Consider the following 27,143-nt stretch of genomic DNA (forward strand, 5'->3'; position numbering starts at 1 on the left):
AATAGAAAAGTGAAAACTCAGAAGAAAAACTATTTGAAATACTGTTCTTTTTTTTATTGCTCTGATCCAGAATGGTCACCAATACTGTTCACTCACATCACAACAACGGCATGGCTGATTGGCTGTTACCAGAAAGAGCTGGGCCAGTCAGCTTGCAGTCCAACGTTGCATCCCTTAAATGGCACCCTGCTCCTATATAGTGACCAAAAGTATAAGTACTATATATTTTGACCAAAAGTATTATTATTATTATTATTATATTATATTATTATTAAAAGTAGTGGGAATAGGGTGCTATAAAAGTAGTGCACTATATAGGGAATAGGGTGCTATAAAAGTAGTGCACTATATAGGGAATAGGGTGCTATAAAAGTAGTGCACTATATAGGGAATAGGGTGCTATAAAAGTAGTGCACTATATAGGGAATAGGGTGCTATAAAAGTAGTGCACTATATAGGGAATAGGGTGCTATAAAAGTAGTGCACTATATAGGGAATAGGGTGCTATAAAAGTAGTGCACTATATAGGGAATAGGGTGCTATAAAAGTAGTGCACTATATAGGGAATAGGGTGCTATAAAAGTAGTGCACTATATAGGGAATAGGGTGCTATAAAAGTAGTGCACTATATAGGGAATAGGGTACTATAAAAGTAGTGCACTATATAGGGAATAGGGTGCTATAAAAGTAGTGCACTATATAGGGAATAGGGTGCTATAAAAGTAGTGCACTATATAGGGAATAGGGTGCTATAAAAGTAGTGCACTATATAGGGAATAGGGTGCTATAAAAGTAGTGCACTATATAGGGAATAGGGTGCTATAAAAGTAGTGCACTATATAGGGAATAGGGTGCTATAAAAGTAGTGCACTATATAGGGAATAGGGTGCTATAAAAGTAGTGCACTATATAAGGAATAGGGTGCTTATTGAGTTCAGGTGCGTCCTGTTTCCATTGATCATCCTTGAGGTGTTTCTACAACTTGATTGGAGTCCACCTGGTGGTAAGTTCAATTGATTGGACATGATTTGGAAAATGCTCTAGGAAGAGTCTTGGTGGTTCCAACCTTCTTCCATTTGAGAATGATGGAGGCCACTGTGATCTTGGGGACCTTCAATGCTGCAGAATGATGGAGGCCACTGTGTTCTTGGGGACCTTCAATGCTGCAGAATGATGGAGGCCACTGTGTTCTTGGGGACCTTCAATGCTGCAGAATGATGGAGACCACTGTGTTCTTGGGGACCTTCAATGCTACAGAATGATGGAGGCCACTGTGTTCTTGGGGACCTTCAATGCTGCAGAATGATGGAGGCCACTGTGTTCTTGGGGACCTTCAATGCTGCAGAATGATGGAGACCACTGTGTTCTTGGGGACCTTTAATGCTGCAGAATGATGGAGGCCACTGTGTTCTAGGGGACCTTCAATGCTGCAGAGTGATGGAGACCACTGTGTTCTTGGGGACCTTCAATGCTGCAGAATGATGGAGGCCACTGTGTTCTTGGGGACCTTTAATGCTGCAGAATGATGGAGGCCACTGTGTTCTAGGGGACCTTTAATGCTGCAGAATGATGGAGGCCACTGTGTTCTTGGGGACCTTCAATACTGCAGAATGATGGAGTCCACTGTGTTCTTGGGGACCTTCAATGCTGCAGAATGATGGAGACCACTGTGATCTTGGGGACCCTCAATGCTTTACGAAGGCACTGTAAAGGGATTTGGTAGCCAATTATTTTTGCACCTACTAGTTACATTTTCACAGTATTTCATGTAGATTGACACTTTTCTAGTTTAATGTTGAACATGTAATACTTGGTGCTCTACATTTGGATAAAAGCGTCAGCTAAATGGCATATATATTATATATTATATATTATTATATTATATTATTACATACTGTATTTTATGATGTAAAAAATATATACAAAATCAATGATACAACTGTATTCAGTGTTAAGAAAAAGTGGATAAACATGTCTGCTTTCTTTGTGAGGCAGAGTATCTGAGACACTAATCTAGTTTAAGCTGCTTAAATAGAGCCAAATAGACAAGGAGCTGGAACGTAACGCGTCTCCACCTCTCTGGAGTAGCCTCCACTCTCACCACCGAAGACAAGTGGGCAATTAATCAATACTATAAGAAGACGATTCTGATAACCATAGTAGCAGTTGTAGAACAGGATTTATTTATTATTGAATTAATTATTTAGATGATGCTACTCTTAAAAAAAACATTCCGGACTAAATTTGACTTTACTTCTCTGGGGATTATCTATTCGTGTTACTGAGTATGACAAGATAGCTCATATTGCCTCAATGGCAGAAAGATCTTTCAGACAATTCTTCCCATAATGGTCATTCTGTGGGCCTGCTACCTGTTCCTCACCTACCTGTCCCTCTACCTGTCTTTCAATTTCCTGCGCAGCTTACGAAAGGACAGTGGAAAGCAGAAAGTGACCTCAACGATGCGCAGGAAGAGAAGAAGAAGGGGACGAGCACGGCTGTCCACGCGAAGAGCCTTCCAACGTAGGAGCACACATTAGCAGCTGAGCTGACCCGGGCCCTCAGCTGAGCTGACCTGGGCCCTCAGCTGAACTGACCTGGGCTCCCAGCTGAACTGACCTGGGCTCCCAGCTGAACTGACCTGGGCCCCCAGCTGAACTGACCTGGGCCCCCAGCTGAACTGACCTGGGCCCCCAGCTGAACTGACCTGGGCCCCCAGCTGAACAGACCTGGGCTCCCAGCTGAACTGACCTGGGCTCCCAGCTGAACTGACCTGGGCTCCCAGCTGAACTGACCTGGGCTCCCAGCTGAACTGACCTGGGCCCTCAGCTGAACTGACCTGGGCTCCCAGCTGAACTGACCTGGGCCCCCAGCTGAACTGACCTGGGCCCCCAGCTGAACAGACCTGGGCTCCCAGCTGAACTGACCTGGGCTCCCAGCTGAACTGACCTGGGCTCCCAGCTGAACTGACCTGGGCTCCCAGCTGAACTGACCTGGGCTCCCAGCTGAACTGACCTGGGCTCCCAGCTGAACTGACCTGGGCTCCCAGCTGAACTGACCTGGGCTCCCAGCTGAACTGACCTGGGCTCCCAGCTGAACTGACCTGGGCCCCCAGCTGAACTGACCTGGGCTCCCAGCTGAACTGACCTGGGCTCCCAGCTGAACTGACCTGGGCTCCCAGCTGAACTGACCTGGGCTCCCAGCTGAACTGACCTGGGCTCCCAGCTGAACTGACCTGGGCTCCCAGCTGAACTGACCTGGGCTCCCTGCTGAACTGACCTGGGCTCCCTGCTGAACTGACCTGGGCTCCCAGCTGAACTGACCTGGGCTCCCAGCTGAACTGACCTGGGCTCCCAGCTGAACTGACCTGGGCTCCCTGCTGAACTGACCTGGGCTCCCAGCTGAACTGACCTGGGCTCCCAGCTGAACTGACCTGGGCTCCCAGCTGAACTGACCTGGGCTCCCTGCTGAACTGACCTGGGCTCCCTGCTGAACTGACCTGGGCTCCCAGCTGAACTGACCTGGGCTCCCAGCTGAACTGACCTGGGCTCCCTGCTGAACTGACCTGGGCTCCCTGCTGAACTGACCTGGGCCCCCAGCTGAACTGACCTGGGCTCCTTGCTGAACTGACCTGGGCTCCCAGCTGAACTGACCTGGGCCCCCAGCTGAACTGACCTGGGCTCCCTGCTGAACTGACCTGGACTCCCTGCTGAACTGACCTGGGCCCCCAGCTGAACTGACCTGGGCTCCCTGCTGAACTGACCTGGGCCCCCAGCTGAACTGACCTGGGCCCCCAGCTGAACTGACCTGGGCCCCCAGCTGAACTGACCTGGGCTCCCTGCTGAACTGACCTGGACTCCCTGCTGAACTGACCTGGGCCCCTGGGATGAGAATGATCCAGAAAGCAAAAGGCTCTTTTGGTGGTATTCTACTGTAAAAGCTCTTTTGGTGGTATTCTACTGTAAAAGCTTTTTTGGTTGTATTCTACTGTAAAATATATTTTGGTGGTATTCTACTGTAAAATCTCTTTTGGTGGTATTCTACTGTAAAAGCTATTTTGGTGGTATTCTACTGTAAAAGCTATTTTGGTGGTATTCTACTGTAAAATCTCTTTTGGTGGTATTCTACTGTAAAAGCTCTTTTGGTGGTATTCTACTGTAAAAGCTCTTTTGGTGGTATTCTACTGTAAAAGCTCTTTTGGTGGTATTCTACTGTAAAAGCTCTTTTGGTGGTATTCTACTGTAAAAGCTCTTTTGGTGGTATTCTACTGTAAAAGCTCTTTTGGTGGTATTCTACTGTAAAAGCTCTTTTGGTGGTATTCTACTGTAAAAGCTCTTTTGGTGGTATTCTACTGTAAAAGCTCTTTTGGTGGTATTCTACTGTAAAAGCTCTTTTGGTGGTATTCTACTGTAAAGGCTCTTTTGGTGGTATTCTACTGTAAAAGCTCTTTTGGTGGTATTCTACTGTAAAAGCTCTTTTGGTGATATTCTACCGATTCAAATCAACGTAGCCTATCAACAGAGTTCTGGGGAACTTCTTCGGTGATACTCTACTGTTTTTCATATGTGATAGAATCGAACGCAAGAACAAGCGATTGGACAAATGTAAGATTTGGACATTGTCGCCCCCCCCCCCCATAACAATCATTGACAGTCTTAGGAGAAAACCAGTATGACAAAAATGATGGAAAACATGATCTTATGTAGAAAACAAGTGCCTTTGTATGGAGCAGGCAGATAGTATGAACGAGGTGTCAGTGGGTGTTAGTCTGCTGAAGAGGAGCTGTCATGAATGATTAGAATGGCCTGGGACTGAGAAGGATCACTCTGATCGCCATGAAGCAGATGCACGTCGGGTTGCCCATTAATCCCCATGTGGTCATCGGTTGTGATAACGACCATTACGAGATCTCACACTTTAAATCACGTTGTACAACACTTATAACAGACTTTATTGACTTGTCTCGATCTTAAGTTTCATAAACATGATTAAAATATCAGTATAAATGGGATATGAATTGTTCCATCAGTTTGTGGTCTACGCTGACAGTTCTTCATCGGAGTTACACCAGGCCACCTAGCAGACAAAATAAAACACTGTACTAGTGATGCCATGAAAACATACGGTTCACAAACACTTAACCATGCCATATCCACTGACATGGTGAAGCCGGTAACTACGTACCACATTCATACAGTAGGTTTATCTTCTGTATGTCCAGAACACTGGGTCCATCTCGCTGACCAATAGGAGTGTTGGGATCTGGTTTGGGGATGATGGTTGGGCTACCGTCCTCTGAGAAGGCATACCTGTATCAGAGAATGCAACCTTAGAAGAACACAGCCTTAGAACCCAACATTAGAGCACAACCTTAGAACCCAACATTAGAGCACAACCTTAGAACCGAACATTAGAGCACAACCTTAGAGCACAACCTTAGAACCCAACATTAGAGCACAACCTTAGAACCCAACATTAGAGCACAACCTTAGAACCCAACATTAGAGCACAACCTTAGAACCCAACATTAGAGCACAACCTTAGAACCCAACATTAGAGCACAACCTTAGAACCCAACATTAGAGCACAACCTTAGAACCCAACATTAGAGCACAACCTTAGAACCCAACATTAGAGCACAACCTTAGAACCCAACATTAGAGCACAACCTTAGAACCCAACATTAGAGCACAACCTTAGAACCCAACATTAGAGCACAACCTTAGAACCCAACATTAGAGCACAACCTTAGAACCCAACATTAGAGCACAACCTTAGAACCCAACATTAGAGCACAACCTTAGAACCCAACATTAGAGCACAACCTTAGAACCCAACATTAGAGCACAACCTTAGAACCCAACATTAGAGCACAACCGTAGAACCGAACATTAGAGCACAACCTTAGAACCCAACATTAGAGCACAACCTTAGAGCACAACCTTAGAACCCAACATTAGAGCACAACCTTAGAACCCAACATTAGAGCACAACCTTAGAACCCAACATTAGAGCACAACCTTAGAACCCAACATTAGAGCACAACCTTAGAACCCAACATTAGAGCACAACCTTAGAACCCAACATTAGAGCACAACCTTAGAACCCAACATTAGAGCACAACCTTAGAACCCAACATTAGAGCACAACCTTAGAACCCAACATTAGAGCACAACCTTAGAACCCAACATTAGAGCACAACCTTAGAACCCAACATTAGAGCACAACCTTAGAACCCAACATTAGAGCACAACCTTAGAACCCAACATTAGAGCACAACCTTAGAACCCAACATTAGAGCACAACCTTAGAACCCAACATTAGAGCACAACCTTAGAACCCAACATTAGAGCACAACCTTAGAACCCAACATTAGAGCACAACCGTAGAACCGAACATTAGAGCACAACCATGTCAAGACCTTGGTGATATGGACAACGAGGAACTTGAAGCTCTTGACCCGCTCAGCCCCGTCAATGTGGATCGGGGAGTGCCCTCTGTTTCCTACCTACATTTACATATTACCTCAACTACCTTGTACACCTCCCTGCAAATTGACTCGGTACCGTTACTCCTTGTATATATCATTATTATTTATTGTTGTTACAATTGTAGTTCTTTTTAACTCTGTATTGTTGGTTAAGGGCTCGTAAGTAAGCATTTCACGGTAAAGTCTAAACCTGTTGTATTCGGCGCATGTGACATAAAATTGGGTTTTGGTTTTATAAACCAACTCACCTGCCATAGTGCATGATGGAGCCGTAATCGTAGACAGTATTGAGGTTGTTGGTCTGGTACTTCTTAAAGTTATGCTTCTGACCTGTTTAGAGGGACAAAAATTTCAGGAAGTCATCATAGGTACAGTAAACACATGAATAGAGAGAGAGAGAGAGAGAGAGAGAGAGAGAGAGAGAGAGAGAGAGAGAGAGAGAGAGAGAGAGAGAGAGAGAGAGAGGGAGAGAGGAGAGAGAGAGAGATGGAGCGAGAGAGGGAGAGGGAGGGAGAGGGAGCGAGAGAGGGAGAATGAGTGAAAGAGGGAGCGAGAGAGTTGAGAGAGTGAGAGAGAGAGAGAGAGAGAGAGAGAGGGAGAGGGAGCGAGAGAGTTGAGAGAGTGAGAGAGAGAGAGAGAGGGAGAGAGAGAGAGAGAGAGAGAGAGAGAGAGAGAGGGAGAGGGAGTGTGCGAGAGAGTAGAGAGAGTGAGCGAGAGAGTAGAGAGAGGGAGAGCAAAAGAGAGAGGATCCCGTGTGGCTCATTTGGTAGAGCATGGGGCTTGCAATGACAGGGTTGTGGGTTCGATTCCCACAGGGGACCAGTAAGAAAAATGAATACTATCATTTCAGTAAGTCGCTCTGGATAAGAGCATCCGCTAAAATACTCAAATGTAACTGTCATAGATGAAGTATTGATGGGACACTGACCCTCCTGATGTATTGATGGGACACTGACCCCTCCTGATGTATTGATGGGACACTGACCCCTCCTGATGTATTGATGGGACACTGACCCCTCCTGATGTATTGATGGGACACTGACCCTTCCTGATGTATTGATGGGACACTGACCCCTCCTGATGTATTGATGGGACACTGACCCTCCTGATGTATTGATGGGACACTGACCCTCCTGATGTATTGATGGGACACTGACCCCTCCTGATGTATTGATGGGACACTGACCCCTCCTGATGTATTGATGGGACACTGACCCTCCTGATGTATTGATGGGACACTGACCCTCCTGATGTATTGATGGGACACTGACCCTCCTGATGTATTGATGGGACACTGACCCTTCCTGATGTATTGATGGGACACTGACCCTCCTGATGTATTGATGGGACACTGACCCTCCTGATGTATTGATGGGACACTGACCCCTCCTGATGTATTGATGGGACACTGACCCCTCCTGATGTATTGATGGGACACTGACCCCTCCTGATGTATTGATGGGACACTGACCCCTCCTGATGTATTGATGGGACACTGACCCCTCCTGATGTATTGATGGGACACTGACCCTCCTGATGTATTGATGGGACACTGACCCTCCTGATGTATTGATGGGACACTGACCCCTCCTGATGTATTGATGGGACACTGATCCCTCCTGATGTATTGATGGGACACTGACCCTCCTGATGTATTGATGGGACACTGACCCCTCCTGATGTATTGATGGGACACTGACCCTTCCTGATGTATTGATGGGACACTGACCCTCCTGATGTATTGATGGGACACTGACCCTCCTGATGTATTGATGGGACACTGACCCCTCCTGATGTATTGATGGGACACTGACCCTCCTGATGTATTGATGGGACACTGACCCTCCTGATGTATTGATGGGACACTGACCCTCCTGATGTATTGATGGGACACTGACCCCTCCTGATGTATTGATGGGACACTGACCCTCCTGATGTATTGATGGGACACTGACCCCTCCTGATGTATTGATGGGACACTGACCCTCCTGATGTATTGATGGGACACTGACCCCTCCTGATGTATTGATGGGACACTGACCCTCCTGATGTATTGATGGGACACTGACCCTCCTGATGTATTGATGGGACACTGACCCTCCTGATGTATTGATGGGACACTGACCCCTCCTGATGTATTGATGGGACACTGACCCCTCCTGATGTATTGATGGGACACTGACCCTCCTGATGTATTGATGGGACACTGACCCCTCCTGATGTATTGATGGGACACTGACCCTCCTGATGTATTGATGGGACACTGACCCCTCCTGATGTATTGATGGGACACTGACCCCTCCTGATGTATTGATGGGACACTGACCCTCCTGATGTATTGATGGGACACTGACCCCTCCTGATGTATTGATGGGACACTGACCCTCCTGATGTATTGATGGGACACTGACCCCTCCTGATGTATTGATGGGACACTGACCCCTCCTGATGTATTGATGGGACACTGACCCCTCCTGATGTATTGATGGGACACTGACCCTCCTGATGTATTGATGGGACACTGACCCCTCCTGATGTATTGATGGGACACTGACCCTCCTGATGTATTGATGGGACACTGACCCCTCCTGATGTATTGATGGGACACTGACCCTCCTGATGTATTGATGGGACACTGACCCTCCTGATGTATTGATGGGACACTGACCCTCCTGATGTATTGATGGGACACTGACCCTCCTGATGTATTGATGGGACACTGACCCTCCTGATGTATTGATGGGACACTGACCCCTCCTGATGTATTGATGGGACACTGACCCTCCTGATGTATTGATGGGACACTGACCCCTCCTGATGTATTGATGGGACACTGACCCTCCTGATGTATTGATGGGACACTGACCCCTCCTGATGTATTGATGGGACACTGACCCTCCTGATGTATTGATGGGACACTGACCCCTCCTGATGTATTGATGGGACACTGACCCTCCTGATGTATTGATGGGACACTGACCCCTCCTGATGTATTGATGGGACACTGACCCCTCCTGATGTATTGATGGGACACTGACCCCTCCTGATGTATTGATGGGACACTGACCCCTCCTGATGTATTGATGGGACACTGACCCTCCTGATGTATTGATGGGACACTGACCCTCCTGATGTAACTGTCATAGATGAAGTATTGATGGGACACTGACCCCTCCTGATGTATTGATGGGACACTGACCCTCCTGATGTATTGATGGGACACTGACCCTCCTGATGTATTGATGGGACACTGACCCCTCCTGATGTATTGATGGGACACTGACCCTCCTGATGTATTGATGGGACACTGACCCTCCTGATGTATTGATGGGACACTGACCCCTCCTGATGTATTGATGGGACACTGACCCTCCTGATGTATTGATGGGACACTGACCCCTCCTGATGTATTGATGGGACACTGACCCTCCTGATGTATTGATGGGACACTGACCCCTCCTGATGTATTGATGGGACACTGACCCCTCCTGATGTATTGATGGGACACTGACCCTCCTGATGTATTGATGGGACACTGACCCTCCTGATGTATTGATGGGACACTGACCCCTCCTGATGTATTGATGGGACACTGACCCTCCTGATGTATTGATGGGACACTGACCCCTCCTGATGTATTGATGGGACACTGACCCTCCTGATGTATTGATGGGACACTGACCCCTCCTGATGTATTGATGGGACACTGACCCTCCTGATGTATTGATGGGACACTGACCCTCCTGATGTATTGATGGGACACTGACCCCTCCTGATGTATTGATGGGACACTGACCCCTCCTGATATATTGATGGGACACTGACCCTCCTGATGTATTGATGGGACACTGACCCCTCCTGATGTATTGATGGGACACTGACCCTCCTGATGTATTGATGGGACACTGACCCTCCTGATGTATTGATGGGACACTGACCCTCCTGATGTATTGATGGGACACTGACCCTCCTGATGTATTGATGGGACACTGACCCCTCCTGATGTATTGATGGGACACTGACCCTCCTGATGTATTGATGGGACACTGACCCCTCCTGATGTATTGATGGGACACTGACCCTCCTGATGTATTGATGGGACACTGACCCCTCCTGATGTATTGATGGGACACTGACCCTCCTGATGTATTGATGGGACACTGACCCTCCTGATGTATTGATGGGACACTGACCCTCCTGATGTATTGATGGGACACTGACCCCTCCTGATGTATTGATGGGACACTGACCCTCCTGATGTATTGATGGGACACTGACCCTCCTGATGTATTGATGGGACACTGACCCCTCCTGATGTATTGATGGGACACTGACCCCTCCTGATGTATTGATGGGACACTGACCCTCCTGATGTATTGATGGGACACTGACCCTCCTGATGTATTGATGGGACACTGACCCTCCTGATGTATTGATGGGACACTGACCCTCCTGATGTATTGATGGGACACTGACCCCTCCTGATGTATTGATGGGACACTGACCCTCCTGATGTATTGATGGGACACTGACCCCTCCTGATGTATTGATGGGACACTGACCCCTCCTGATGTATTGATGGGACACTGACCCCTCCTGATGTATTGATGGGACACTGACCCTCCTGATGTATTGATGGGACACTGACCCTCCTGATGTATTGATGGGACACTGACCCCTCCTGATGTATTGATGGGACACTGACCCTCCTGATGTATTGATGGGACACTGACCCTCCTGATGTATTGATGGGACACTGACCCTCCTGATGTATTGATGGGACACTGACCCTCCTGATGTATTGATGGGACACTGACCCTCCTGATGTATTGATGGGACACTGACCCTCCTGATGTATTGATGGGACACTGACCCCTCCTGATGTATTGATGGGACACTGACCCCTCCTGATGTATTGATGGGACACTGACCCTCCTGATGTATTGATGGGACACTGACCCCTCCTGATGTATTGATGGGACACTGACCCCTCCTGATGTATTGATGGGACACTGACCCTCCTGATGTATTGATGGGACACTGACCCCTCCTGATGTATTGATGGGACACTGACCCCTCCTGATGTATTGATGGGACACTGACCCTCCTGATGTATTGATGGGACACTGACCCTCCTGATGTATTGATGGGACACTGACCCTCCTGATGTATTGATGGGACACTGACCCCTCCTGATGTATTGATGGGACACTGACCCTCCTGATGTATTGATGGGACACTGACCCTCCTGATGTATTGATGGGACACTGACCCTCCTGATGTATTGATGGGACACTGACCCTCCTGATGTATTGATGGGACACTGACCCCTCCTGATGTATTGATGGGACACTGACCCTCCTGATGTATTGATGGGACACTGACCCTCCTGATGTAACTGTCATAGATGAAGTATTGATGGGACACTGACCCTCCTGATGTATTGATGGGACACTGACCCTCCTGATGTAACTGTCATAGATGAAGTATTGATGGGACACTGACCCCTCCTGATGTATTGATGGGACACTGACCCCTCCTGATGTATTGATGGGACACTGACCCTCCTGATGTATTGATGGGACACTGACCCTCCTGATGTATTGATGGGACACTGACCCCTCCTGATGTATTGATGGGACACTGACCCTCCTGATGTATTGATGGGACACTGACCCCTCCTGATGTATTGATGGGACACTGACCCCTCCTGATGTATTGATGGGACACTGACCCTCCTGATGTATTGATGGGACACTGACCCTCCTGATGTATTGATGGGACACTGACCCTCCTGATGTATTGATGGGACACTGACCCTCCTGATGTATTGATGGGACACTGACCCCTCCTGATGTATTGATGGGACACTGACCCTCCTGATGTATTGATGGGACACTGACCCCTCCTGATGTATTGATGGGACACTGACCCTCCTGATGTATTGATGGGACACTGACCCTCCTGATGTATTGATGGGACACTGACCCTCCTGATGTATTGATGGGACACTGACCCTCCTGATGTATTGATGGGACACTGACCCTCCTGATGTATTGATGGGACACTGACCCCTCCTGATGTATTGATGGGACACTGACCCTCCTGATGTATTGATGGGACACTGACCCTCCTGATGTATTGATGGGACACTGACCCTCCTGATGTATTGATGGGACACTGACCCTCCTGATGTATTGATGGGACACTGACCCCTCCTGATGTATTGATGGGACACTGACCCTCCTGATGTATTGATGGGACACTGACCCTCCTGATGTATTGATGGGACACTGACCCTCCTGATGTATTGATGGGACACTGACCCTCCTGATGTATTGATGGGACACTGACCCTCCTGATGTATTGATGGGACACTGACCCCTCCTGATGTATTGATGGGACACTGACCCTCCTGATGTATTGATGGGACACTGACCCTCCTGATGTATTGATGGGACACTGACCCTCCTGATGTATTGATGGGACACTGACCCTCCTGATGTATTGATGGGACACTGACCCTTCCTGATGTATTGATGGGACACTGACCCCTCCTGATGTATTGATGGGACACTGACCCTCCTGATGTATTGATGGGACACTGACCCTCCTGATGTATTGATGGGACACTGACCCCTCCTGATGTATTGATGGGACACTGACCCTCCTGATGTATTGATGGGACACTGACCCTCCTGATGTATTGATGGGACACTGACCCTCCTGATGTATTGATGGGACACTGACCCTCCTGATGTATTGATGGGGCACTGACCCCTCCTGTTGTATTGATGGGACACTGACCCTCCTGATGTATTGATGGGACACTGACCCCTCCTGATGTATTGATGGGACACTGACCCTCCTGATGTATTGATGGGACACTGACCCCTCCTGATGTATTGATGGGACACTGACCCCTCCTGATGTATTGATGGGACACTGACCCCTCCTGATGTATTGATGGGACACTGACCCCTCCTGATGTATTGATGGGACACTGACCCTCCTGATGTATTGATGGGACACTGACCCTCCTGATGTATTGATGGGACACTGACCCTCCTGATGTATTGATGGGACACTGACCCCTCCTGATGTATTGATGGGACACTGACCCCTCCTGATGTATTGATGGGACACTGACCCCTCCTGATGTATTGATGGGACACTGACCCCTCCTGATGTATTGATGGGACACTGACCCCTCCTGATGTATTGATGGGACACTGACCCTCCTGATGTATTGATGGGACACTGACCCCTCCTGATGTATTGATGGGACACTGACCCCTCCTGATGTATTGATGGGACACTGACCCTCCTGATGTATTGATGGGACACTGACCCTCCTGATGTATTGATGGGACACTGACCCCTCCTGATGTATTGATGGGACACTGACCCTCCTGATGTATTGATGGGACACTGACCCTCCTGATGTATTGATGGGACACTGACCCCTCCTGATGTATTGATGGGACACTGACCCTCCTGATGTATTGATGGGACACTGACCCTCCTGATGTATTGATGGGACACTGACCCTCCTGATGTATTGATGGGACACTGACCCCTCCTGATGTATTGATGGGACACTGACCCTCCTGATGTATTGATGGGACACTGACCCTCCTGATGTATTGATGGGGACCCTCCTGATGTATTGATGGGACACTGACCCCTCCTGATGTATTGATGGGACACTGACCCTCCTGATGTATTGATGGGACACTGACCCCTCCTGATGTATTGATGGGACACTGACCCTCCTGATGTATTGATGGGACACTGACCCCTCCTGATGTATTGATGGGACACTGACCCCTCCTGATGTATTGATGGGACACTGACCCTCCTGATGTATTGATGGGACACTGACCCTCCTGATGTATTGATGGGACACTGACCCCTCCTGATGTATTGATGGGACACTGACCCCTCCTGATGTATTGATGGGACACTGACCCTCCTGATGTATTGATGGGACACTGCCCCTCCTGATGTATTGATGGGACACTGACCCTCCTGATGTATTGATGGGACACTGACCCTCCTGATGTATTGATGGGACACTGACCCCTCCTGATGTATTGATGGGACACTGACCCTCCTGATGTATTGATGGGACACTGACCCCTCCTGATGTATTGATGGGACACTGACCCTCCTGATGTATTGATGGGACACTGACCCCTCCTGATGTATTGATGGGACACTGACCCCTCCTGATGTATTGATGGGACACTGACCCCTCCTGATGTATTGATGGGACACTGACCCTCCTGATGTATTGATGGGACACTGACCCCTCCTGATGTATTGATGGGACACTGACCCTCCTGATGTATTGATGGGACACTGACCCTCCTGATGTATTGATGGGACACTGACCCTCCTGATGTATTGATGGGACACTGACCCTCCTGATGTATTGATGGGACACTGACCCTCCTGATGTATTGATGGGACACTGACCCTCCTGATGTATTGATGGGACACTGACCCTCCTGATGTATTGATGGGACACTGACCCCTCCTGATGTATTGATGGGACACTGACCCTCCTGATGTATTGATGGGACACTGACCCCTCCTGATGTATTGATGGGACACTGACCCTCCTGATGTATTGATGGGACACTGACCCCTCCTGATGTATTGATGGGACACTGACCCTCCTGATGTATTGATGGGACACTGACCCCTCCTGATGTATTGATGGGACACTGACCCTCCTGATGTATTGATGGGACACTGACCCCTCCTGATGTATTGATGGGACACTGACCCCTCCTGATGTATTGATGGGACACTGACCCCTCCTGATGTATTGATGGGACACTGACCCCTCCTGATGTATTGATGGGACACTGACCCTCCTGATGTATTGATGGGACACTGACCCTCCTGATGTAACTGTCATAGATGAAGTATTGATGGGACACTGACCCCTCCTGATGTATTGATGGGACACTGACCCTCCTGATGTATTGATGGGACACTGACCCTCCTGATGTATTGATGGGACACTGACCCCTCCTGATGTATTGATGGGACACTGACCCTCCTGATGTATTGATGGGACACTGACCCCTCCTGATGTATTGATGGGACACTGACCCTCCTGATGTATTGATGGGACACTGACCCTCCTGATGTATTGATGGGACACTGACCCTCCTGATGTATTGATGGGACACTGACCCCTCCTGATGTATTGATGGGACACTGACCCCTCCTGATGTATTGATGGGACACTGACCCTCCTGATGTATTGATGGGACACTGACCCTCCTGATGTATTGATGGGACACTGACCCCTCCTGATGTATTGATGGGACACTGACCCTCCTGATGTATTGATGGGACACTGACCCCTCCTGATGTATTGATGGGACACTGACCCTCCTGATGTATTGATGGGACACTGACCCCTCCTGATGTATTGATGGGACACTGACCCCTCCTGATGTATTGATGGGACACTGACCCTCCTGATGTATTGATGGGACACTGACCCTCCTGATGTATTGATGGGACACTGACCCCTCCTGATGTATTGATGGGACACTGACCCTCCTGATGTATTGATGGGACACTGACCCCTCCTGATGTATTGATGGGACACTGACCCTCCTGATGTATTGATGGGACACTGACCCCTCCTGATGTATTGATGGGACACTGACCCTCCTGATGTATTGATGGGACACTGACCCTCCTGATGTATTGATGGGACACTGACCCCTCCTGATGTATTGATGGGACACTGACCCCTCCTGATATATTGATGGGACACTGACCCTCCTGATGTATTGATGGGACACTGACCCCTCCTGATGTATTGATGGGACACTGACCCTCCTGATGTATTGATGGGACACTGACCCTCCTGATGTATTGATGGGACACTGACCCTCCTGATGTATTGATGGGACACTGACCCTCCTGATGTATTGATGGGACACTGACCCCTCCTGATGTATTGATGGGACACTGACCCTCCTGATGTATTGATGGGACACTGACCCCTCCTGATGTATTGATGGGACACTGACCCTCCTGATGTATTGATGGGACACTGACCCCTCCTGATGTATTGATGGGACACTGACCCTCCTGATGTATTGATGGGACACTGACCCTCCTGATGTATTGATGGGACACTGACCCTCCTGATGTATTGATGGGACACTGACCCCTCCTGATGTATTGATGGGACACTGACCCTCCTGATGTATTGATGGGACACTGACCCTCCTGATGTATTGATGGGACACTGACCCCTCCTGATGTATTGATGGGACACTGACCCCTCCTGATGTATTGATGGGACACTGACCCCTCCTGATGTATTGATGGGACACTGACCCTCCTGATGTATTGATGGGACACTGACCCTCCTGATGTATTGATGGGACACTGACCCTCTGATGTATTGATGGGACACTGACCCCTCCTGATGTATTGATGGGACACTGACCCTCCTGATGTATTGATGGGACACTGACCCCTCCTGATGTATTGATGGGACACTGACCCCTCCTGATGTATTGATGGGACACTGACCCCTCCTGATGTATTGATGGGACACTGACCCTCCTGATGTATTGATGGGACACTGACCCTCCTGATGTATTGATGGGACACTGACCCCTCCTGATGTATTGATGGGACACTGACCCTCCTGATGTATTGATGGGACACTGACCCTCCTGATGTATTGATGGGACACTGACCCTCCTGATGTATTGATGGGACACTGACCCTCCTGATGTATTGATGGGACACTGACCCTCCTGATGTATTGATGGGACACTGACCCTCCTGATGTATTGATGGGACACTGACCCCTCCTGATGTATTGATGGGACACTGACCCCTCCTGATGTATTGATGGGACACTGACCCTCCTGATGTATTGATGGGACACTGACCCCTCCTGATGTATTGATGGGACACTGACCCCTCCTGATGTATTGATGGGACACTGACCCTCCTGATGTATTGATGGGACACTGACCCCTCCTGATGTATTGATGGGACACTGACCCCTCCTGATGTATTGATGGGACACTGACCCTCCTGATGTATTGATGGGACACTGACCCTCCTGATGTATTGATGGGACACTGACCCTCCTGATGTATTGATGGGACACTGACCCCTCCTGATGTATTGATGGGACACTGACCCTCCTGATGTATTGATGGGACACTGACCCTCCTGATGTATTGATGGGACACTGACCCTCCTGATGTATTGATGGGACACTGACCCTCCTGATGTATTGATGGGACACTGACCCCTCCTGATGTATTGATGGGACACTGACCCTCCTGATGTATTGATGGGACACTGACCCTCCTGATGTAACTGTCATAGATGAAGTATTGATGGGACACTGACCCTCCTGATGTATTGATGGGACACTGACCCTCCTGATGTAACTGTCATAGATGAAGTATTGATGGGACACTGACCCCTCCTGATGTATTGATGGGACACTGACCCCTCCTGATGTATTGATGGGACACTGACCCTCCTGATGTATTGATGGGACACTGACCCTCCTGATGTATTGATGGGACACTGACCCCTCCTGATGTATTGATGGGACACTGACCCTCCTGATGTATTGATGGGACACTGACCCCTCCTGATGTATTGATGGGACACTGACCCCTCCTGATGTATTGATGGGACACTGACCCTCCTGATGTATTGATGGGACACTGACCCTCCTGATGTATTGATGGGACACTGACCCTCCTGATGTGGGACACTGACCCTCCTGATGTATTGATGGGACACTGACCCCTCCTGATGTATTGATGGGACACTGACCCTCCTGATGTATTGATGGGACACTGACCCCTCCTGATGTATTGATGGGACACTGACCCTCCTGATGTATTGATGGGACACTGACCCTCTGATGTATTGATGGGACACTGACCCTCCTGATGTATTGATGGGACACTGACCCTCCTGATGTATTGATGGGACACTGACCCTCCTGATGTATTGATGGGACACTGACCCCTCCTGATGTATTGATGGGACACTGACCCTCTGATGTATTGATGGGACACTGACCCTCCTGATGTATTGATGGGACACTGACCCTCCTGATGTATTGATGGGACACTGACCCTCCTGATGTATTGATGGGACACTGACCCCTCCTGATGTATTGATGGGACACTGACCCTCCTGATGTATTGATGGGACACTGACCCTCCTGATGTATTGATGGGACACTGACCCTCCTGATGTATTGATGGGACACTGACCCTCTGATGTATTGATGGGACACTGACCCTCCTGATGTATTGATGGGACACTGACCCCTCCTGATGTATTGATGGGACACTGACCCTCCTGATGTATTGATGGGACACTGACCCTCCTGATGTATTGATGGGACACTGACCCTCCTGATGTATTGATGGGACACTGACCCTCCTGATGTATTGATGGGACACTGACCCTTCCTGATGTATTGATGGGACACTGACCCCTCCTGATGTATTGATGGGACACTGACCCTCCTGATGTATTGATGGGACACTGACCCTCCTGATGTATTGATGGGACACTGACCCCTCCTGATGTATTGATGGGACACTGACCCTCCTGATGTATTGATGGGACACTGACCCTCCTGATGTATTGATGGGACACTGACCCTCCTGATGTATTGATGGGACACTGACCCTCCTGATGTATTGATGGGACACTGACCCCTCCTGATGTATTGATGGGACACTGACCCTCTGATGTATTGATGGGACACTGACCCCTCCTGATGTATTGATGGGACACTGACCCTCTGATGTATTGATGGGACACTGACCCCTCCTGATGTATTGATGGGACACTGACCCCTCCTGATGTATTGATGGGACACTGACCCCTCCTGATGTATTGATGGGACACTGACCCCTCCTGATGTATTGATGGGACACTGACCCTCCTGATGTATTGATGGGACACTGACCCTCCTGATGTATTGATGGGACACTGACCCTCCTGATGTATTGATGGGACACTGACCCCTCCTGATGTATTGATGGGACACTGACCCTCCTGATGTATTGATGGGACACTGACCCCTCCTGATGTATTGATGGGACACTGACCCTCCTGATGTATTGATGGGACACTGACCCCTCTGATGTATTGATGGGACACTGACCCTCCTGATGTATTGATGGGACACTGACCCTCCTGATGTATTGATGGGACACTGACCCTCCTGATGTATTGATGGGACACTGACCCTCCTGATGTATTGATGGGACACTGACCCTCCTGATGTATTGATGGGACACTGACCCTCCTGATGTATTGATGGGACACTGACCCTCCTGATGTATTGATGGGACACTGACCCTCCTGATGTATTGATGGGACACTGACCCTCCTGATGTATTGATGGGACACTGACCCCTCCTGATGTATTGATGGGACACTGACCCTCCTGATGTATTGATGGGACACTGACCCCTCCTGATGTATTGATGGGACACTGACCCTCCTGATGTATTGATGGGACACTGACCCCTCCTGATGTATTGATGGGACACTGACCCTCCTGATGTATTGATGGGACACTGACCCCTCCTGATGTATTGATGGGACACTGACCCCTCCTGATGTATTGATGGGACACTGACCCCTCCTGATGTATTGATGGGACACTGACCCCTCCTGATGTATTGATGGGACACTGACCCTCCTGATGTATTGATGGGACACTGACCCTCCTGATGTATTGATGGGACACTGACCCTCCTGATGTATTGATGGGACACTGACCCTCCTGATGTATTGATGGGACACTGACCCTCCTGATGTATTGATGGGACACTGACCCCTCCTGATGTATTGATGGGACACTGACCCTTCCTGATGTATTGATGGGACACTGACCCTTCCTGATGTTTTCCCACATGATAGAAACATGGCGATCCCGGTCAGAGCGGGACTGCTCGTGCACAAAGCCCAGAGCGTGCATGAGTTCATGGGAAACGATGCCAGACCACATGCACCCAGGGGACTGCAGGGAGATGGGCTGAGGGCCTTCAGTCATACCCAGGAATGACCAGCAACTAGTGGTTCAACAGGGGAGAGACACATTCAGCAAAACATATGGACCGACTGTATTAGCCTGGTCCCAGACCTGTTTGTGCTGTCTTGCCACAGTTATCAAGGCAGGACAAACAGACCTGGGACCAGGCTGTCACTGCATATCGTACATGAAGCAACTGAAACGAGAAGCAAGAAGATGTTTCTGAATGTTATCCTAAGACGATGTCCATTGAGTAGTAAAACCAAGATACACCACTGACCCAAACCTGGGCTGTATATCCAGGAAGTTGGTTTCATGGCTGCGAGGAACGAACTTCACACACGTTTCAAGTAAGATGTCCAGCATTCCCATCTCTATGGTGATTCTGTCCATGTCATCTGTCAATCAAAATTTACCTCCAACTGTCACTAAAGCACAAACGAATAATTGGCATTAAAAGTGTGAAGTCAGTGTAGATCAGTTCACGATTTGTCATGTAGAATCAAAAGATAAAAGCTGAAATATGACAAGAGTCATTTTCATGGGAGTCATAACCTGAGTCTAACTTTACCATTTGGTGATGGCTACCTAATACACCTACTACCTGCTACCTGCCATACTGTGAAGATCAGTTCACAATGAGTCATGAGACAAAACAGAGAAATGTAAAGTTCTAGAATCAGAAAGCCTTAAAGAATGTACAGATACTTGCCATATTGTGGAGAGATAATGTAGGGAACATAGACAGATCCATCCACTGACTTGGGCCAGAGGCAGGAGTTACCAGGGCAGGTTATGGCGCTGCGGCTCTGTATGTTGTAGGAGCTGGCAATGTCTCCTTCCCTGAAGGACAGGCCTCGGGCTCTAGAGCTGCCCAGCCCTGTCAAAGAGACATGATCACCATGTCAGGTACTGTAGTAGAACCATGTTACCGCAGTGACAGGTACTGTAGTAAAACCATGTTACCGCAGTGACAGGTACTGTAGTAGAACCATGTTACCGCTGTGACAGGTACTGTAGTAAAACCATGTTACCGCAGTGACAGGTACTGTAGTAAAACCATGTTACCGCAGTGACAGGTACTGTAGTAGAACCATGTTACCGCTGTGACAGGTACTGTAGTAGAACCATGTTACCGCTGTGACAGGTACTGTAGTAGAACCATGTTACCACTGTGACAGGTACTGTAGTAGAACCATGTTACCGCTGTGACAGGTACTGTAGTAGAACCATGTTACCGCTGTGACAGGTACTGTAGTAGAACCATGTTACCGCTGTGACAGGTACTGTAGTAGAACCATGTTACCGCTGTGACAGGTACTGTAGTAGAACCATGTTACCGCTGTGACAGGTACTGTAGTAGAACCATGTTACCGCTGTGACAGGTACTGTAGTAGAACCATGTTACCACTGTGACAGGTACTGTAGTAGAACCATGTTACCGCTGTGACAGGTACTGTAGTAGAACCATGTTACCGCTGTGACAGGTACTGTAGTAGAACCATGTTACCGCTGTGACAGGTACTGTAGTAGAACCATGTTACCGCTGTGACAGGTACTGTAGTAGAACCATGTTACCGCTGTGACAGGTACTGTAGTAGAACCATGTTACCGCTGTGACAGGTACTGTAGTAGAACCATGTTACCGCTGTGACAGGTACTGTAGTAGAACCATGTTACCGCTGTGACAGGTACTGTAGTAGAACCATGTTACCGCTGTGACAGGTACTGTAGTAGAACCATGTTACCGCAGTGACAGGTACTGTAGTAGAACCATGTTACCGCAGTGACAGGTACTGTAGTAGAACCATGTTACCACTGTGACAGGTACTGTAGTAGAACCATGTTACCGCTGTGACAGGTACTGTAGTAGAACCATGTTACCGCTGTGACAGGTACTGTAGTAGAACCATGTTACCGCTGTGACAGGTACTGTAGTAGAACCATGTTACCGCAGTGACAGGTACTGTAGTAGAACCATGTTACCGCTGTGACAGGTACTGTAGTAGAACCATGTTACCGTCCCTCTCACAAACACCTGGAATGTGTCCCAAAATGACACCCTATTCCCTATATAGTGCACGACTTTTGACCAGGGCCCCAAACACAGTATATCTCTCCAGCCCCAAACACAGTATATCTCTCCTACCCCAAACACAGTATATCTCTCCTACCCCAAACACAGTATATCTCTCCTACCCCAAACACAGTATATCTCTCCTACCCCAAACACAGTATATCTCTCCTACCCCAAACACAGTATATCTCTCCAGCCCCAAACACAGTATATCTCTCCAGCCCCAAACACAGTATATCTCTCCAGCCCCAAACACAGTATATCTCTCCTACCCCAAACACAGTATATCTCTCCAGCCCCAAACACAGTATATCTCTCCAGCCCCAAACACAGTATATCTCTCCATCCCCAAACACAGTATATCTCTCCAGCCCCAAACACAGTATATCTCTCCAGCCCCAAACACAGTATATCTCTCCAGCCCCAAACACAGTATATCTCCAGCCCCCTGTCAACTCCAGCCCCAAACACAGTATATCTCTCCTACCCCAAACACAGTATATCTCTCCAGCCCCAAACACAGTATATCTCTCCTACCCCAAACACAGTATATCTCTCAGCCCCAAACACAGTATATCTCTCCAGCCCCAAACACAGTATATCTCTCCAGCCCCAAACACAGTATATCTCTCCTACCCCAAACACAGTATATCTCTCCTACCCCAAACACAGTATATCTCTCCTACCCCAAACACAGTATATCTCTCCAGCCCCAAACACAGTATATCTCTCCTACCCCAAACACAGTATATCTCTCCTACCCCAAACACAGTATATCTCTCCAGCCCCAAACACAGTATATCTCTCCAGCCCCAAACACAGTATATCTCTCCAGCCCCAAACACAGTATATCTCTCCTACCCCAAACACAGTATATCTCTCCTACCCCAAACACAGTATATCTCTCCTACCCCAAACACAGTATATCTCTCCAGCCCCAAACACAGTATATCTCTCCAGCCCCAAACACAGTATATCTCTCCAGCCCCAAACACAGTATATCTCTCCTACCCCAAACACAGTATATCTCTCCAGCCCCAAACACAGTATATCTCTCCAGCCCCAAACACAGTATATCTCTCCATCCCCAAACACAGTATATCTCTCCAGCCCCAAACACAGTATATCTCTCCAGCCCCAAACACAGTATATCTCTCCAGCCCCAAACACAGTATATCTCTTCCCTGTCAACTCCAGCCCCAAACACAGTATATCTCTCCTACCCCAAACACAGTATATCTCTCCAGCCCCAAACACAGTATATCTCTCCTAGCCCCAAACACAGTATATCTCTCCAGCCCCAAACACAGTATATCTCTCCAGCCCCAAACACAGTATATCTCTCCATCCCCAAACACAGTATATCTCTCCTACCCCAAACACAGTATATCTCTCCAGCCCCAAACACAGTATATCTCTCCAGCCCCAAACACAGTATATCTCTCCTACCCCAAACACAGTATATCTCTCCTACCCCAAACACAGTATATCTCTCCAGCCCCAAACACAGTATATCTCTCCAGCCCCAAACACAGTATATCTCTCCTACCCCAAACACAGTATATCTCTCCTACCCCAAACACAGTATATCTCTCCTACCCCAAACACAGTATATCTCTCCAGCCCCAAACACAGTATATCTCTCCAGCCCCAAACACAGTATATCTCTCCTACCCCAAACACAGTATATCTCTCCAGCCCCAAACACAGTATATCTCTCCAGCCCCAAACACAGTATATCTCTCCATCCCCAAACACAGTATATCTCTCCATCCCCAAACACAGTATATCTCTCCAGCCCCAAACACAGTATATCTCTCCAGCCCCAAACACAGTATATCTCTCCAGCCCCAAACACAGTATATCTCTCCAGCCCCAAACACAGTATATCTCTCCATCCCCAAACACAGTATATCTCTCCAGCCCCAAACACAGTATATCTCTCCTACCCCAAACACAGTATATCTCTCCATCCCCAAACACAGTATATCTCTCCAGCCCCAAACACAGTATATCTCTCCTACCCCAAACACAGTATATCTCTCCATCCCCAAACACAGTATATCTCTCCATCCCCAAACACAGTATATCTCTCCTACCCCAAACACAGTATATCTCTCCATCCCCAAACACAGTATATCTCTCCATCCCCAAACACAGTATATCTCTCCATCCCCAAACACAGTATATCTCTCCAGCCCCAAACACAGTATATCTCTCCTACCCCAAACACAGTATATCTCTCCATCCCCAAACACAGTATATCTCTCCATCCCCAAACACAGTATATCTCTCCTACCCCAAACACAGTATATCTCTCCATCCCCAAACACAGTATATCTCTCCATCCCCAAACACAGTATATCTCTCCTACCCCAAACACAGTATATCTCTCCATCCCCAAACACAGTATATCTCTCCATCCCCAAACACAGTATATCTCTCCATCCCCAAACACAGTATATCTCTCCTACCCCAAACACAGTATATCTCTCCATCCCCAAACACAGTATATCTCTCCTACCCCAAACACAGTATATCTCTCCTACCCCAAACACAGTATATCTCTCCAGCCCCAAACACAGTATATCTCTCCAGCCCCAAACACAGTATATCTCTCCATCCCCAAACACAGTACATCTCCTTCCCTGTCAACTCCAGCCCCAAACACAGTATATCTCTCCAGCCCCAAACACAGTATATCTCTCCAGCCCCAAACACAGTATATCTCCTTCCCTGTCAACTCCAGCCCCAAACACAGTATATCTCTCCTACCCCAAACACAGTATATCTCTCCAGCCCCAAACACAGTATATCTCTCCATCCCCAAACACAGTATATCTCTCCTACCCCAAACACAGTATATCTCCTTCCCTGTCAACTCCAGCCCCAAACACAGTATATCTCTCCAGCCCCAAACACAGTATATCTCTCCTACCCCAAACACAGTATATCTCTCCTACCCCAAACACAGTATATCTCTCCTACCCCAAACACAGTATATCTCTCCATCCCCAAACACAGTATATCTCTCCAGCCCCAAACACAGTATATCTCTCCTACCCCAAACACAGTATATCTCTCCAGCCCCAAACACAGTATATCTCTCCATCCCCAAACACAGTATATCTCTCCAGCCCCAAACACAGTATATCTCTCCAGCCCCAAACACAGTATATCTCTCCAGCCCCAAACACAGTATATCTCTCCAGCCCCAAACACAGTATATCTCTCCTACCCCAAACACAGTATATCTCCAGCCCCAAACACAGTATATCTCTCCTACCCCAAACACAGTATATCTCTCCAGCCCCAAACACAGTATATCTCTCCTACCCCAAACACAGTATATCTCTCCAGCCCCAAACACAGTATATCTCTCCATCCCCAAACACAGTATATCTCTCCTACCCCAAACACAGTATATCTCTCCAGCCCCAAACACAGTATATCTCTCCTACCCCAAACACAGTATATCTCTCCAGCCCCAAACACAGTATATCTCTCCAGCCCCAAACACAGTATATCTCTCCTACCCCAAACACAGTATATCTCTCCAGCCCCAAACACAGTATATCTCTCCATCCCCAAACACAGTATATCTCTCCTACCCCAAACACAGTATATCTCTCCAGCCCCAAACACAGTATATCTCTCCAGCCCCAAACACAGTATATCTCTCCAGCCCCAAACACAGTATATCTCTCCAGCCCCAAACACAGTATATCTCTCCTACCCCAAACACAGTATATCTCTCCAGCCCCAAACACAGTATATCTCTCCAGCCCCAAACACAGTATATCTCTCCTACCCCAAACACAGTATATCTCTCCAGCCCCAAACACAGTATATCTCTCCTACCCCAAACACAGTATATCTCTCCTACCCCAAACACAGTATATCTCTCCAGCCCCAAACACAGTATATCTCCTTCCCTGTAAACTCCAACCCCAAACTAAGCAACTGATACAATACTTACTCCCATTGGTTCTCAGGATCCTGTCCATTGCATTCATTTCCTCTGGACCCCTAATCACCTCTATTATAAACGGATAATAGAAGTGTGTTAAGATACATTCTGAAAATATGTGCCACATTAAAATACAAAATCATGTTCATGTAAATATTTCAACAATTTACCTGAGTTTCCTCTTTTCAACCTCCCTCTCATTTCTTGTATCACCGATGAATTCTGTGGAAGAAATGTTAATTTCAGAAAGTTTTACGTGAGAGAGCACCACTAAGGTAAGATTCATTCTAAACTAAATTCAGCACTCACCTGGATAGGTAGAGCTGCGGTATAGGTCATCATTCCCAAGATGATTCCTAGAGAGATCATGAGTTTCATGTCCTTGGGCCAGACTGGTCTCTGATCCAGATTTAGGTCCTAACTCCACACCTATATAGACTACCCCCCACCCCCCCCACCCCTCAACGTCTGCACTGATTGGTTACATGTTCTGATGTTCCAGGATGAATCACAGCCCAGAGCG

At 48.1% G+C, this 27,143-nt stretch overlaps 1 protein-coding gene across 6 annotated transcripts; it reads right to left on the reverse strand.

The window, feature by feature from the left end:
- Window positions 1-268: 268 nt before the first annotated feature.
- hce2l1 (high choriolytic enzyme 2-like 1) lies at window positions 269-27,045 on the reverse strand. Of its 6 annotated transcripts, none has more exons than XM_052512688.1 (11): window positions 26,930-27,045; window positions 26,791-26,842; window positions 26,630-26,689; window positions 21,286-21,453; window positions 20,854-20,971; window positions 20,435-20,613; window positions 6,739-6,820; window positions 5,185-5,309; window positions 1,552-1,704; window positions 1,288-1,375; window positions 269-1,199 (listed from the first exon to the last, which is right to left on the reverse strand). In XM_052512688.1, the coding sequence occupies exons 1-9, from the start codon at window positions 26,996-26,998 to the stop codon at window positions 1,694-1,696; spliced, it is 864 nt and encodes a 287-aa protein (XP_052368648.1). In that variant the 5' UTR covers window positions 26,999-27,045; the 3' UTR covers window positions 269-1,199; window positions 1,288-1,375; window positions 1,552-1,693. The 6 variants fall into 6 exon arrangements, with proteins under 6 accessions (XP_052368648.1, XP_052368646.1, XP_052368645.1 ...); XM_052512686.1 differs by having other exon boundaries at window positions 270-1,243; window positions 1,332-1,375; XM_052512685.1 differs by having other exon boundaries at window positions 270-1,243.
- Window positions 27,046-27,143: the final 98 nt, after the last annotated feature.

The sequence above is a fragment of the Oncorhynchus keta genome, unplaced genomic scaffold (assembly GCF_023373465.1).
Source record: "Oncorhynchus keta strain PuntledgeMale-10-30-2019 unplaced genomic scaffold, Oket_V2 Un_contig_9092_pilon_pilon, whole genome shotgun sequence".
Lineage (NCBI taxonomy): Eukaryota > Metazoa > Chordata > Actinopteri > Salmoniformes > Salmonidae > Oncorhynchus > Oncorhynchus keta.